The 15,595-nt window shown below is 38.5% G+C and overlaps 1 protein-coding gene across 2 annotated transcripts; it reads left to right on the top strand.

Moving 5' to 3' along the window:
• The first annotated feature begins 28 nt into the window (after positions 1–28).
• LOC145463587 (phosphatidylinositol-3,5-bisphosphate 3-phosphatase MTMR3-like) lies at positions 29–14,478 on the top strand. 2 transcript variants are annotated; one of them, XM_081447355.1, is made up of 16 exons: positions 29–106; positions 241–376; positions 481–553; positions 2,407–2,537; positions 4,322–4,404; positions 4,737–4,912; positions 7,116–7,212; positions 7,541–7,654; positions 7,746–8,116; positions 8,579–8,690; positions 9,293–9,488; positions 9,964–10,146; positions 10,764–10,934; positions 11,267–12,346; positions 12,806–12,996; positions 13,575–14,478. In XM_081447355.1, the coding sequence occupies exons 2-16, from the start codon at positions 368–370 to the stop codon at positions 13,741–13,743; spliced, it is 3,156 nt and encodes a 1,051-aa protein (XP_081303481.1). In that variant the 5' UTR covers positions 29–106; positions 241–367; the 3' UTR covers positions 13,744–14,478. The 2 variants fall into 2 exon arrangements, with proteins under 2 accessions (XP_081303481.1, XP_081303480.1); XM_081447354.1 differs by having other exon boundaries at positions 2,404–2,537.
• The last annotated feature ends 1,117 nt before the right edge of the window (positions 14,479–15,595 follow it).

Here is a 15,595-nt window from a genome sequence, read left to right as displayed (position 1 = left end):
TGGAGGTGTAGTTCCTATTATGGGATGGCAGGAGACTGCATGACATCATTTATTTTCATTTCTTGTTCTGTTGACGTCCACACCTTCCATCGTAAAGTTGGAAGAGGTATGCTATGCGATTTAGCGTTTTGCGATTTATTCATGCATGAATCAGTCTTGGACCGCTGTTGCCAGCGACTACCAGGCCTAGGGCATGTGTAGGCCACCTTTTTAGCGTTAACAGTTTTCTCTACTCCCTAGATTTTGGGACGCGGATTTGACGGAGAAGTAATCATCTTCCAAGCTTCTGCAACGCAGAGGGACATCGCTTTGCGTGTACTTCTTTAGTTCTATCTTGAAGCGTTATCTTAGGGCGCCAGTTCATGAAATGACGACGGTAAGAACTTCGTAAATGACGCTAGTTTGCTATATTCATTGGGTGATGAAATAAGTTGACTGTTTTTAATTTTTGTGACAATCGTTTCCGCTTACGATTTTCAGGAGGTCGAACAGCCTTCCAGCATGGTTTACGTGCAAGCAAGTGAACTCTTCCCGAAGAAGACGCTTGCTTCAGGTCAGTGCCAAGTTTCACGCTGTGTCACTACAATCGAAGGTTGAGAAATAGTTTGTTTTTCATCTGCACGGAAGGTTTTACGAATTCATGAAGAATAGTGTGTTATAACATTGTAAACCTGGGTACACGCGAATTTCTGCATAAAATAAACAAGAAGCTTATCGGAGACGTGCTATCAGCGATTTAAGTTTTATCTCAATTCTCTTGACAGTAGCAACCAGCTTGAACCGGATTAAACTCGGAACATTTATTTGCCCTGCCATTGAAATCATTCTGGCCTCTCAGACAAGTTATTATCATTATCTAGTGTAGTCTAGCTGAAATTATTATGGAGTCATCAATCGTTCTGAATGCTGTCAAAATTAATGGCCATCAATATTACGACGATGTATAAAGCATCGCTTGGATTTCATGCGAGTACTTTTGGGAATGAATTAAAGGGGCACGTCGTGTTGTATCAGTTTAGAACTGAATCTTCTCTTGTATAAAATGGTGAATTCAAACATAAGAACTTCATTTTGATAGACCTTTAATAGTATTAATTAACTTTGTTGAGAGGTCGTCCGTTGTTTTATTTCCTCGATAACAAAGGTTATATTTCGATTTTGTGATTGGGTTGCTTTGTTTTCGCTTTCCGCTCTTGCTTGGAGTTCTTGAATTGCTTGGTAAAATTGAAAGCTAATTTTTTCCAGGGGAACAAATATTGAATTATTTGATACAAAATTTCATCAGTAATTGTTGTGCTGAGGTGTGTTTGCAAACCCATTGGCATTTATTGCTTAATTATTTACTAGTGTTAAAGATGGCAATTCAGTAGCTCATCAGATCTAAAACTATATCCAGTATCAACAGCTGGCTTGAGAACTAATAACTTATACTTCTAACATCTAAGCAACTCACTTTCCATAAGTAAAGAAGATTTATTCAGTGTGACACTGCTGCCCACTGCCTAACTCAGCTGTGCTCGTCACCATTTAATCTAGCCATGGTATACTCAAAATAATTAAATAATGAAAGATATTACTCTGAAAAACTTCAAAATGTAGTATTGATATGTAGGGTTGATATCATTGTCACCTATTTCCGCACTAGGAAATTTATGCTGAGTTGGCATGAGTTCTATCAATCAAAATTGCAGCCATTAGTTTTTGACAGCTTGTTTATTCTGTATCCTTTATTCTGGCGACATACGGAAATCTTGCACTTCAGAATGCAAACCTTTGATTCATATCATTAACATGCAAATTAACTTTATGCACATCACAATTTAATGATGAACTGTGGGCCTTATATTGTGTAAAGAGGGCATTTTTGGTGAGCTTATTTCTTTGGAGACAGACGTAGTGGGATTATATTGGAAGGAACATTTCTTACATTTCAAAAATGTTTGGCTTATATTTTGGGAAGCATTTTGCATCTGAGGATTTTTTCGTCTCCATAATTTCGAAAATACTGCATATTGAAGGTCAACTTTTTCTTCCATTCTTCAATGCAGACAGTTTGAATACCACCTGGTTCAGGGAGGCATTAATGGGTCATATGTAACACTTTTTGCAGCTGAGCATATAAAGACTTGGGGGCTCTTGAAGTTATGGGTGAACTTGCCCATTGTTGATATAATTCACCCAAAGGCAAGGCAACAGCTGACCGAAAACTTTAGATCACAGCACTGAAGAGTGTGCTTTGTTTTTGCAAAACAGAGGTCTTGGCTTTTTTCCAGAATATGAATTCCATGTTTATGCTAGCAGCCACAACAGTGCACTCAGTACTCAAAAAGACAGCTAGCCATAACTTCTTTTAGTTGGTGGTATGGTATTTTCATAATTCATCAATATGTTTTTTTTCTCTAGAAGACGATTCTGCCCAGGTGCCATTTCCTGAGCTCTGTGGTGAAAGTGTCGAATATCTTGAAAGGACATCTGATGCCATTCTTGCCCTTTCAAACTTTCGTCTCTTCATTCGCTTTAACGATTCATTTGTGAATGTAAGTTTAGCACAATTATTTCAATGGACCATATCAGTAAGGATTTTTTAGTACCTGTAATTTTTACTGTGAATGACTTGGAATTTAATGGAACCTTCCATTAAACTATGTTTAATATCATTTATGAAATATTTAATTTTTTTTTGGAAAATATCTATTATTAACCCATTGACGCCTGTGCCGCCCGTAACCGCCCGTGCGAAAAACTCCTCCATTTCCCTGTGCCGCCCGTAACCGCCCGAAAAAAAGCACATGGAGACAATTGCCTTTCCTACCCTCCCTGAAGACTTTTTGGTTCTCCTATTGTTCTATTGTTCTTGAGGACAAATAAACCAATCAGAATGGACTTTCTGAGCATATTTTTAGAGGACTTTAGGGGTCCTAGAAAGACGGTTTTTCTTCTTAAAATCGCGCGCTCGAAAAGTGCAGGTAATCATGGCGCGTTGCGGGCCAAATCTAAAAAACTTCCAAGGTCTTGTTTTCATTCCTAAGACGGATAAATTATTGTTTTGGGCTTTAAAACAGAAAAGAAAAATACAAATCAATGTTCAGGTGGCCTCAGAATGGAGGATCAAGGAGTACAGAGTCCTCAAAACTTTCTGGTGAAGAAGTTTTTCTTCCTACAACCGCCGAGAAAACATGAAGATCGGAGCGCTTTCAAGTAAGTTTCGACGACAGATCGCAGGTTTAAAGCGGCTTTTCGGACTTCAGAAACAAAAATGGTAATGTACATTATTACTTCGAAGTTGATTTCAACTTTTGGAACGATTGGTAAAGCCACGGGCGTTAAAATGACTGCAAAAGCGGTCGGCAGAAACTCAAGCTTTCGCGTTAGCGTGAAGAATAATTTGAACATGCGGTCATGCAGCGACGCACGTCTGCGAGATTTTGAACAATTTTTTACTTTTAAATAGGTTTCTTCGTCTCAGCGTGAATAAAAATTTATTGTTATTGAACTTCCTTTCGCATTTCTTTCATTTGGTTCCCTGTATTTGGGAATTTTAGGTTTTAAAAGTGAACAGTAACTTGCACGCTGGATTTCTGCATATTTAATTTACGGCGACCTTCAGGCGCTTTGTTTATTTAGTTTTTTCGCTTCGTTCAAATATTTTTTAAAGTCTTTTTCAGCTACTACAGAACCGCTGAGAAAAGAACTAAATGGCCACTGATTTAACACAGTTGAAATACGACTGATCTCAAAATAATTCGCTTGTTTTTGTCGTGTTTTTGATTTACGACTTTCATCTTTCTTTCGCAGCGCCGTAATATTTTCGTCGCGCGGCGAAGAAATTACTTGATTTCTTGTTTTCAGATTGATTTTTACACGAGTTCTTCGCTTTTATTTTTTGTTGTTTTCTGAAATGTTAGCCGTTATAATACAAGAAATTCAATTCTGGTGTATTTGGTTCGTTTTTGTCCTCCGAAGTCAATAATTAACTCATTTTCGCAAAGTCAATTTTCTCAGCTTCTGTGGGACATTTTGTCGCGCGGTAAAGAAATAATATAATTTCTTGTTTTCTCATCAGTTTTACACATTAGGTTGAGTTCTTTTTGCTAATATTTTTTAATATTTTGACCCTTCAGTTATTCAACTTTAAATAAACGATGTCTTGAAACCTGATCTTGTGTCTGTGGTTACTGCGCATATGGTTTATTTTTGTGCTTTCGCTCGCTCAAAAATATTCCAAAAAACGCCAGGGAATTAGGAGTGGGTCGCGGGCAATTTCATTCAGGCGTCAATGGGTTAATGCATCTTTTTGTTACACACTCTTTCTCCTTGCCAGGTCCCTTTGCGTTTAATAGAGTCTGTGGAAATGAAGGATCTTTTCTTGATGGATATCAACTGTAAAGATGCTAGATCATTTAGGTGGGTAATTAAATTCTTCAAATGATTAAAATGAATTTGGATACTAAACTACAAATAATTTACAAATAATGAGGAAAAAAATTACAATTTGGTTAAATAATCTTTATGTCCCAAGATCCTCCTGGAAATTACTCGTAACTATTTTTGGTAATTTTGGTTTTGGTTTTTAGTCAGCAGTTCTTCCATGAGATGATCAGGGCTATATTTAGATTCTCTGTACCTAATTTAACAAGTCCTTCATACCCAGAGATCCACTTTAACATGGAATTGTAAATATTTATTGACATATTTTATACTTGAATTTCATTGTTATCTCGTTGTATGTTCTTCAGGATTCTATTTGACAACAGTGAGCAGTGCTTGAATTGTTATCACCGTCTGATCCTCTGCATTTCCCCCATCTCACGCCTTGAAGATCTTTTTGCTTTTGCTTTCCATGCTTGGTGCTTGGACTCAAAGCAGTCTAACTCAGTACAAGAGGGTGAATTTACCACCTTCTGTCAAAGAGGTTGGTAGGAAACATACTTACATAACTTGAAAAACAAAATTGAACGATTTTAATTTCGGGAAAAAAAAGTGTCTAAAAAATAAAACCGTCCAACATTTTTAAGCGTCCGAAATATTTTTACATTACAATAGATAATTTTAAAGTAGCTCCAAAGCTCATAGTCTCCTTTATGGAGCAAACTCTGGTCGAGACACTGCTTTAATTGAGATATGTCAGTGTATTGCTATAACCTTGAGGGTGCAGTTAAACTGTCATTCACAGATAATGTCTTGGTCTAATCCATGTTTTGTAGGCGTAAATTTACTTTTGTTAGCTATGTTTCGTCAAAGTGTCCAAAATTGTTGTCCAAATTAAAACATCCACAATTTTTTTTTGCAGTTAATGTGTTAGATATTTTGTCTTCAAGAAGACTATGCTGAAGAAATGTGGAAAATCCCCCAAATTAAATTCTCCAGTTTCTCAGTGATTAATGGAATTGTTGTTGATGTCTGAGTATCCTTATGTATTCCTAATAATTAGACTTAAGTGATCATTGGATTCTGTTGGAAATGATGATGGAAAGATGCAAGTCAAAAATTGTTTGTAGACTTGAAAATTTGTTCCGTGATAATAAATAAATATTACAGTCATTCCAGACAATTATGAATAATCTATCATGTTTTCAGAAGTCAAGAATGATTGCCAACCAATACAGAAATCTGGGATTTGTCTGTAAAATCAAGGCTGCTGCCTAACGGGCACCCGGTCGCCTGAGGCGCCTAAGTTACGAGTGCGGGCGACTAAAGTTTTGTTCGAGGAGCCCGAGTGGGCACCTAAACATGAAGTTTTCATTCCCATGTAATCTGTCCACTGACTTCAATCTTCTCATGAAATCAGTCAAAGAATCATTCACACAATAAATTAAACGGAAAACAACAGCTACTCTGGTCCTGTTTTGCTTTTATCGCGAGAAATCTGGTCAAAAACACGGCAACAAAGTCTCTCTCCGCTCACAAAACAACCGAAAACAGCAATCTTTGAAAATCGCCCTATAATGCATTGCAAGCTCAGTATTGAATAAATGTACATCATGTATGCCAATGAATTGTGTCTCTGTTGATGCCTTGCTGATTCCGAGTTGCAAAATAACTACTTTGATAACTAATATTTTTGGAATTGGAGTGATGATCCTGCTGACGTTTACAGTTGAAAAAAGATAAATGCGTCTAAATATTTGTCCGATACTTAAGAAAACTTCACTTAGATGTACTGAATGAATTTCTTTAGGTTTTGAAAGGATAATTTGAGTAACTAGCCAGCAAAAAGAACACATCATTGCAATTCTCTTTGCATACTAGGGTTCTATATTTTAAATTATTAAATGAATTGTCGCGACTCCGCCCAATATACAAGAATTTATTTTCTCCAAAGAAGTGGCCAATATTGCTGTAATGCTGCCTCAAAATCACCTTTAGTTTATACTAATGTCCCAAGCCCGGGGAAGGAACGCACATTTCAGTGAGGCCAAATTCACCCCCCCCCCCCCCTCCAATGCCTCTTTCATTTGCAGCTTGCATTTCATGATTTGTACAACATATTTCGTCTTTTTAAAATAGAATTGCAAAACTCAAAAACAAAAGCAGCAATATAAATTTTTATAAAAAAAAAAGCTGCAGCACTTGCATGGATACACCAATTATTGAGTTTGACCATAAATAGTATTCTTTCTCAGTCATGACCTGATCACTTTGCTGAATGCTTTATTTGTCAAATTTGATTGATATTAGACCATATCAGTGTCTCATGAAAAAATCTCTGCCCCAGGACCCCTCCCCAAAATTTCCACAATTAACCCTCCTCATCTTCCTCAAACTCACCAACCAAACCCCCCCCCCCCCCCCCCCGGATTGACCACAGAGAATTTTATCTGGGCTCCTAAAAAGGTGGCTTGGGCTCCCAACTTTTGGTGGAAGGAGCCCAAAGGGCTCCTTAAAAATTTTCTTAGGCAACAGCCTTGAAAATAGTTCTAAACGCTTTGTATTCCTAGATTATTTTATACCTGAGTAGTTAAGATGACTGGAGACATCAGAAATTCCCATTCCCTTGAACTTTCTTGACATATTAAAACCAGGCTTAATTGTGACTAAAGGATGCTGTTACTATCACCCCCAAAATCAGAGTTGTGTAGTTTTTCCATATTAAATAAATATGATATTTTTTACAGATGCAGTGCAATATTCATTCATGTCGGAGGTTAGGAGAATGGGTTTTGATAATCTCCATGATGCCTGGAGGATCACAGACATAAACTCCAACTTTAGGTAAGTTTAATGGTGACATTATGTCATTTTTTTTTGGTTTGTTTAGTTTCTCATTTTATCGTTGTGGCTTAATACACAAAGCCATTTATAAAGTGAAGATTTTGCTATATATTTTGCCGCTTAGTGCACTATGAAACCATTATTACCCTCCCCCCTCCCCCACCCCCCATCTTTGTAGGATAAGCCTTGTGGTATTGTCTTGCCATAGAACACAACACAGCGACCCTGGCCAGAACTCAAACCCAGAGCTTAGCTGAAGTCCAGCACACTATTCTTAGGTAGCCTCAACTCCCCTTGTCGCACTTGTTTTAATTTTCTTGTCTTTTAGGTTATGCTCCACCTATCCCAAACTTCACATTGTGCCAGCCATGATTTCAGACAATGAGATGGAGGCTGTGGTAAAGTTCAGGACTTCAGGAAGATTTCCATCTGTTGTGTGGAGGTAATAAAATACATAGAGAATAAATCCTTTGGTCATCAGCTTCTAATTTCAAGTAACATCGCAATTTCTTAACTTCTTTGTCCGTACATAGGCACATGACCAATGGAGCAGTAATAGCACGTTGTAGTCAACCCGAGGTGGGCTGGCTTGGCTGGCGCAGTCAGGAGGATGAAAACCTTCTACACGCAATAGGAACAGCCTGTGCAATGGACTCTGTGTCTGCTTCCCTTAAGAAGCAACTTCTGAGGGAGATGGGCCACAAAAATTATCACAAAAATGGCCACATGGATGCCATTCCTAATGGGGATATAATCCAGGATGGTAGTGATAATGATGATGAGAATAAGAAAGCATCATCAAAGAGTGGTGCTGTGGAACAACGCAAAGTTCTGGTTGTAGATGCTAGGGCCTACTCTGCTGCTGTGGTCAATAGGGCCAAAGGGGGAGGTTGCGAGTGTGAAGGTAAGTTGGTTTGTTGATCTTTGATATGACAATTGACTCTATCTTGTGATTTCAGAGTCACGCTATGTCTGCAGAAAACTGAAAGTCCTTAGTTTATTATCAGTGTGATGGCCAAAATTATTAAATGTTTTGGACATGAACTGAGGGTTGGGGAAAAAATGAATTCCAGCTCTCCCAATTCAGATAAGCAGATCTGGAATTTTTCTTGCCTGGACAAGTCTGAACTTATTGTATTTGTTATTTAGTTAGCAGACAACTTGCCTGGGCCCTTGCCCATCGGGGAAGTGAGAATGAAAAGTAACTTGCCTGGTAGGATAATCTACTTGTCCCGGACAACTGGATTGGAATTTTTTCCTAGCCCTCTGAACCCTTTGTCTTCTTGGTGCATTGGAGACTCGGGGATATAATTTATGTTTTTCTCAAGTGGAATTAGTGTAAGACATTTCTTGTTTTGTCTATCAGAGTATTACCCAGGCTGTGAAGTGTTGTTTATGAACCTAGCAAACATCCATGCTATAAGGAAGAGCTTCCATAGTCTGAGAACATTGTGTTCTGGTCTGAGGGATGCACCTAAGTAAGTATTAGGTAGAAGGTTGAGTCTTCATGCAAGCCAAGTGGCCCATCAGGGCAGCGCTTATCTCTGGTTTCTGTAGCATGAAAGGATTAAGAGTACTCACCCTGGATGGCAGGGCTGTCATTAAGTTTTAATTCACCTGTAGCCTTGATCTTCACACCCATAGCAAACTTGTTACATTATGGGTGAATTGTATCAAATACTTGCCTGTTCACCCGTAACATCAAGGGTCCATCAAACATACTCAGCAGCAACAGGTGTTACAGTTTACAGCCCTTATATACAGCCCTGGATGGGATGCTAGTCCATCACGGGGCTACCTCCCAGCGTTAAAATTGCAAGACTGAGTACCCATTTATATATGTGGGTGGAGGGAGGCCCCAGGAGAGTAAAGTGTCCGCTCAAGAACACAATGCAGTGACCCCAGCCAGGGTTCAAACCTGGATCACTCAATCCAGAGTTGTGCATACTGACCATGAGGCCTCCAAGCCTCGGAGTCCACACTAGTTAAGAGTTTTAAGTTTTCCCTAATACCTAAAAGGTGTTTTCCTTACCTTCTTAGTCATAAATTTAACAGAAATATAAATTTGTGGTTTACTTAGTTGGTGGTCCAGTTTGGAGAAGACCAATTGGCTTCACAATATTTCACTGTTACTGAAGGCAACCAACATTGTGGTAAATGCCATTGATAAGGAGCAGAGACCTGTGGTGGTTCACTGCAGTGATGGCTGGGACAGAACAACTCAGATTGTTGCCCTGGCAGAGCTGATGTTGGACCCATACTACAGGACAATTGAGGTACGAGAATAATAATGTACAAGATATTGTTTATGAATCACCTGGTTTACTGTAGGGCGGTAACCCATAAACAGTGGAACTCATCATTGTGTACTTCTTTGTTACTAAGACTGCAATTTATTTTCTAATTAGTGATGTTAGAGCATGTTTCAAAAATAAATAAATAAATAAATAAATAAAAAAGTTTTCAATTGAGCGTTGAAAGTAATCAGGTAATTACATTGGTGTTCGTTTTACTTTGGTTTGAGACTGGTTGAATAGTCTTATTTGTTTGGTTTTGGTTTTACGACACTCAACTGAGGGTAAATTACTTGATTTATAACCTCCACATTCAAGTTGGCTTTGAAGCCAACACTGAATTCCTTGTTTTGTAACAGTTTGTGAAATGTGATTCTTTCCTTCTAAATTCAACATGGGTTTCACTTTTCATGCAAGAATTTTCCCATAGAATGTTTTCGTTGTTGTTTCCTGATAGGGCTTCCAAGTATTGGTGACACGTGAGTGGTTGGAGTTTGGTCATCGTTTTGCCGATAGGTGTGGTCACGGGCAGAATCATGACGAAAACCAGAGATGTCCAGTATTTCTTCAGTGGCTCGACTGTGTTCACCAACTCACCAGGCAGTTTCCTTGCTCCTTTGAGTTCAATGAAACCTTTTTGGTAAGATGACACTTGGCAATATTGAAGTAATATATCAAACATGTAGGGCAGGAAAAAAACCCAGGTCCAATTGCCCAGGGCAAGTAAATTTTGCTCTTGGGCAAGTGAAAATAGAAGTTCAGTGGCCTGGTGGGCAAGCGAAATCAGCCTCAGTAGTCTTGTTAGTGTAAATGAAAATGTCAGCTTAATAAATGATAATTTACAGTCAGGAGCTATTTCAAAACTTAAGACTGCATGATTAGTTAACCATTGAGTTGAAAGCATGGATTAGTTAGGAATCCTAGCATACTTTGTTCGCGTTTGCCCTCTGATTGCTATACTGGCCACCACGTGGGTAAGTAATATTTGATTAGGGTAAGGTGAAAACTGAAATTTACTGGCCCACTGGGCAAGTGGATTTCAATTTATTTTTCCTGCCCTGAAACATGTATGGAAAACTGTGTTGACCACATTGCAAATGCTAAGAAGAGAGATATTTGAGGAACTTCAAGTGTTTGGAAATATTTGCAATTTGGCAATTAAAGTCTTCTAGTTCTGGTAACACAGGTTTGGACTGTCAACCCAGTTTTGGATTAAGTCTTTCCACGGAAATTTAAAAGTCTATTTTTTTTTAACAGGTGAAATTGGCCCAACATGTATATTCCTGCCTGTTTGGAACTTTCCTTTGCAACAGTGAAAGTGAACGTCTCAAGGCAAACATTGTAAAGCGCACGTTCTCTGTGTGGTCTTTGTTAAAGCTGAGAAGAAAAGAGTTCAAAAATTACTTGTATTCCTCGTCATCTGAACAGGTAGGGCTTAGACAGTTGTTTGAATTTAAAGTAGTTATGTTCTTACTGCCTCAAGGAAATGCCATTATCTATTCCCCGTTTTAGTGGAGCAGAATAATAGTATCATTTGCAAGGGCATGGTTAGTCATAAGGTGCCAATAGCAAGATTTCATTTTGGGTGGCAAGTGCAAGAAATCATGGAAAGATTTTAACATTAATAAGAACTTCTTCAGTCACTGCAAATAACCAGGGGACATAAAGGGAGGACGTTGCACAGAGATTATTTGTCTGGTGTTTCAAAATGATGACTGTACTATCATTGGGATATTACACCTTGTTGTCTTTTGTCTTAGGTTCTCCAGGCCTCCTGTCAACCTCGTTGTCTACAGCTATGGTCATCTGTGTATCTAGCATATCATACACCTTATTCTGAGACTGTGTTGGAGAATGTTGACACAAGTGACTATGGGGACTCTGTGAGCAGCGCTTGTGTTACTCCTGTCTCTCCAGTATTCCCTAGTGGTAATGGCATTATTGACCAACAGGAGGAGGTCACACCCACCCCTCACGTTACAGCATCCAAGTCTGATGGAAACCTAATGTGCAAAGACTGTTTCAAAATTCAGCAAGAAAAAGAAGACAGTAGGAAAGAATTTGGTAATATAGATAGAGACTTAAAATCTAAGAGTTGTCCTGAGTGTAGGACCTCCTTTTCACAAAATGACCTTTCAGGGAGCACATCAACGCTAGAGGATGTTAGTGATTCGGCTGCTTGTGATTCTAGAAGTTTGTATCTTAGCACTTCAGAGTCTTGTGTGGCAAGTGTTGTTTCATGCGAAGACAGTGTCAAAGAAATTGAAAGCAGTAGCATGACAAGCAGTACGGCTACAGTTATTCTAGACACAAGCGAAGGAGAAACTCCTGTTGACAATGAAACTTCCTCCTTGTCTGAAAAGCTCTCAACTGATAATTCACTGAAAGAGATGCAAGAGAATGTTTCATCACCTGAAGAAATAAATTCTACCAGTGAGGAAATTTTCCAAGAAACTTGCAATTCTGATCATTTGACATTAGACAATTCAAACTGTAGTAAAGATATCCCTTGTGATGAAGAAGGGACAGAGTGTACAGAAACCTCTGTTCCACCATCCAATTCTTCAAGTGACTCAACACTAACAAGCAATGCTCGAGAGGCATTTCCTAGCACATCAACACTAAGGCCTAGTTCATCAGAACTCTTCACTAGGTACCTGGATGTGGATGGATTGACACATGTTTCCGACCCAGTACAGGATAGGCTGCGGCAAATTGAAATGGCGCATCAGGCTAAGGTAGAGTCATTGCAAAGGCAGCTCCTGGATGTCCAGAGGAGGCGGGCAACAGGGGGCGAAGGAGGTGCATCAGGACAGACCAGTGATCTTGCTGATGAAGTGGTGTGTAGGAAAAAGATAGGATTATTTGTTGTGACATTTTCCAGAGTCGTGAACTTTCAGGACAACTTACTATTGGCTCAAACCTCTCTTTGCAGATATCAGTATTTAGTTAACTTCAGCATAAAGCAAAAAAACACCTATCAATCAGCAAATCCAGTTAGATGCGTTATGTTTGAAGGGAAAAGGATGAAAATGTACCTTATCTATTTATAAAGGTTGCCCCATTGCAAACAAACTGTGCTTAATCTGCCACTTGTAGAATCAACAACTAACAACTTCTTTATTTTAATGCATGAAAATAAATTGTCAACCACATCAAAAGAATCAGCTGAAAATTTGCAGAAATATATCTCCAATACTGAAGTTCTCTCCTCATACAATACATTTGTGTTTTTCTTGGAAACTCTTGTGTATTTCAAAATCTGTGTATTTATTTTGTTCCTCTATTTTCACCTCCAGTGTTCCTTGCCTGAGTCAAATGTTAGTGGAGACCAGCCTCCCCTCTCTCTTGGGAGCACTGATGAGGGAAGCTGGATCCAAGTAGATGAGAATGAGGCGCAGCCTACACTGTGGGTCCCAGACCATGCTGCTACTAACTGTGCCAAGTGTGATACACAGTTTTGGATTGCCAATAGAAAACATCATTGCAGGTATTATTTTGTTGGATTTTGCTGTCATAGAATCAGTGCAACCCTCCTTGGGCTCCTTACTCAAAACAGAGCTGGGGGTGGCTATTTGGTATGTGTAACCTCAAGGGTATAGCTTTTAAGCTGTTTTGATCTGGAATTGGGCATGAGGTAAAAGGAAACCGTGAGAGCAAATAAAGTTATTGTGTTATTTATGTCTTGCTGTTGGGCCATTTCAACTTTAAGTAAAAGAAGAAAATAGGAGTACCATGAAATTGCGATTTTCCAAACCTCCAAGGGATATGAAAACTGGTTTGAAAGATTGGGTAGTTTGAGAAATTGGGGAAAAGATTTCAGTGTTTGTTTGACTTAAGGGAGGGAAACAACTTCTGGTTTGAGTTTTCAGGAGGTTCAAAAAATCGAGGGTTCGGAAGACTTTGTTTGAAAAAAATATATATATAGATGTAAATGTCCAAATTGCCAGGTCTGAGAATGGTCCAAAATAGGGTCATTATTTGGAGAACAGGGCAGCACACTTAAATCAAAGATTCCATGTTGCTGTTACAGTAACTCATATTAACTTTTGTTTCAAAAATGTTTAGGAACTGTGGCCTTGTGTTTTGTGGGACGTGTTCTGAAAAGAGAGTACCACTACCTGAAGAACAGCTTTATGACCCGGTGAGGGTTTGCGTTGCCTGTTTTGAAAAGCTGGTCACCCTTCAAGAACGAGAGAATGGAGAACGGAGGCAGTCTGAAGTGGCAGGATCATAACTTTTTTTTTCAGCCATTGTTGACCACTTAGTTGTTTAGGTTGTTCACATTAGATAGACTCCATGTTTCAAACAGTTAAACTGTGGCCCACGTTGTCAGCAGATTGTGGGACATTTTTTATTGTGTTTAGATGATTTGGATAATTTTGTCATTAGATTTAATTCTTTAAGCTCAGTGTTGATCGGCTTCTTTTCACATTGCGTTGCAAAGTGAAACACCCAACTCTTAAGGATGTGGTAAATAATCGATTTGGTGAAATGGCCTTGCTACATGATCAAATTTCATATTCTCCAAAAGTACCTGAGGGTCAATAAATAGGAATTGTTCTAAGTTGACATCAGGGCTAAAAGAGTTAATACATCATGCAAGTCCCCCAGTTAGGACAGTAAGAAATATACGGAGGGCTAGAAGAGAAATTCTATGCTGACATCGGTGCCTGGAGAGAAACATGAATTGTCATTTGTCATTACGATTTTTCCACCAAAATGTTTTATTTTCAAATACTGCTGTGTTGCACTTTCCTTTCCTGCTAGCGAAATTTTACAGATATCTTTACCCTCCAGGCCTTATCATTCTTTTGACTGACCTCAGTTCATACCAGCCTAGTTAAGGTGAATCGGTTGGCTTGTGAAAACCGTACTTCATGTTTGATTTTGATTAATAGACTCTTTTGACAAGGTTAGAAACCAAAAAAGTATTTAGTAAACAATTATTTATGTTACAAAATTTTCTAATAATATTATGTCGAAATTGTGTACATATGCAAAATATATTTGTTCAAAACTGAAAAATGATTTTTCCAAAAGGCCTTTTTTTCGTATTTTTTTGTGTAGAACCTATTTTGACTGATGTTCATTTGAATTTCTTGTATAATTATTAGGTATTCTAAAAACAAAGAAAAAAATTCATGTTATTTGACAGTCTATCATGTTTTTGTGAAAAATGATAGCTAGACTTAAAAAACTACCCTCGAGAAATTGTTAATTATGTACAAAAAGAAAGAAAAAGAGTTGTTTTTTTTTCGATAAGATATTACAGCAACATTGTTCTTTATAGCGGGTTATCCTTACTAGTTAATTCTGTATTGTTTTGGTATTAATTGGGTATAGGTTGGACAGTTAAAAAATTTAAGTTCTCTCCCCTGTCAGGCTGGAAAACAAGTGCCGTTTCCAGCAAATCTTCGCCGAAGCACTCGGAATAATTCCCGACTCTTACTATCCAATCAGAGATAACCCGAGCATTCCCGAACACACTAAGTGTTCACGTCCGGAAGGCGCTACCAGAAGAAGTGATGTTGCTTAGCAACGTCTCACGGTAAACTGCGGGCTCGACGATATTCCAACGGAATATAATTCCGCGTAGCTTCGGGGGAAGTGAACTTGGTTACTTGTTTTCCTGGCCGGTTAGAAAGGTGCATTTGTTTTGTACCTTAAATTTGTTTGCGAGTTGGTAATGGAGCGCTGTTCCCGAAGACCGCTGAAAGAAATTTGTGAATGGTTTGGTTTGGTATCCTCAGACCGGGAAAGCAGGGCTTTGCCAATCTTAGTGGTAATTTAATTACGGGAAATGATTGTGCCAGCCTTTGATAGTTTAATAAAAGTCACTACAAAAGTGAGCACCGTAGCTTGTCTTATCTTGTTGGACGTACACGGTTTACTATGAGCACTTGCAATTTCCCAACTTGAGAATCAAAAGTTGTCTTCCATTCTACACTGACATTTGAAAACGCGAAAAACCTAGGTGAGTCGCGACATCGGTTTTTTTTTTGTACAGTTCTACAATTAAACTTGAATTTTAACTGTGAGATGATGTATCTCCTTGAAAATCTTCAAATGTCATTGGAAGAGGTACT

This window comes from Orbicella franksi, chromosome 12 (assembly GCF_964199315.1).
Source record: "Orbicella franksi chromosome 12, jaOrbFran1.1, whole genome shotgun sequence".
NCBI lineage: Eukaryota > Metazoa > Cnidaria > Anthozoa > Scleractinia > Merulinidae > Orbicella > Orbicella franksi.
Note: the sequence above shows the minus strand (reverse complement) of the source record. Positions and strands in the feature narration are given on the sequence as shown.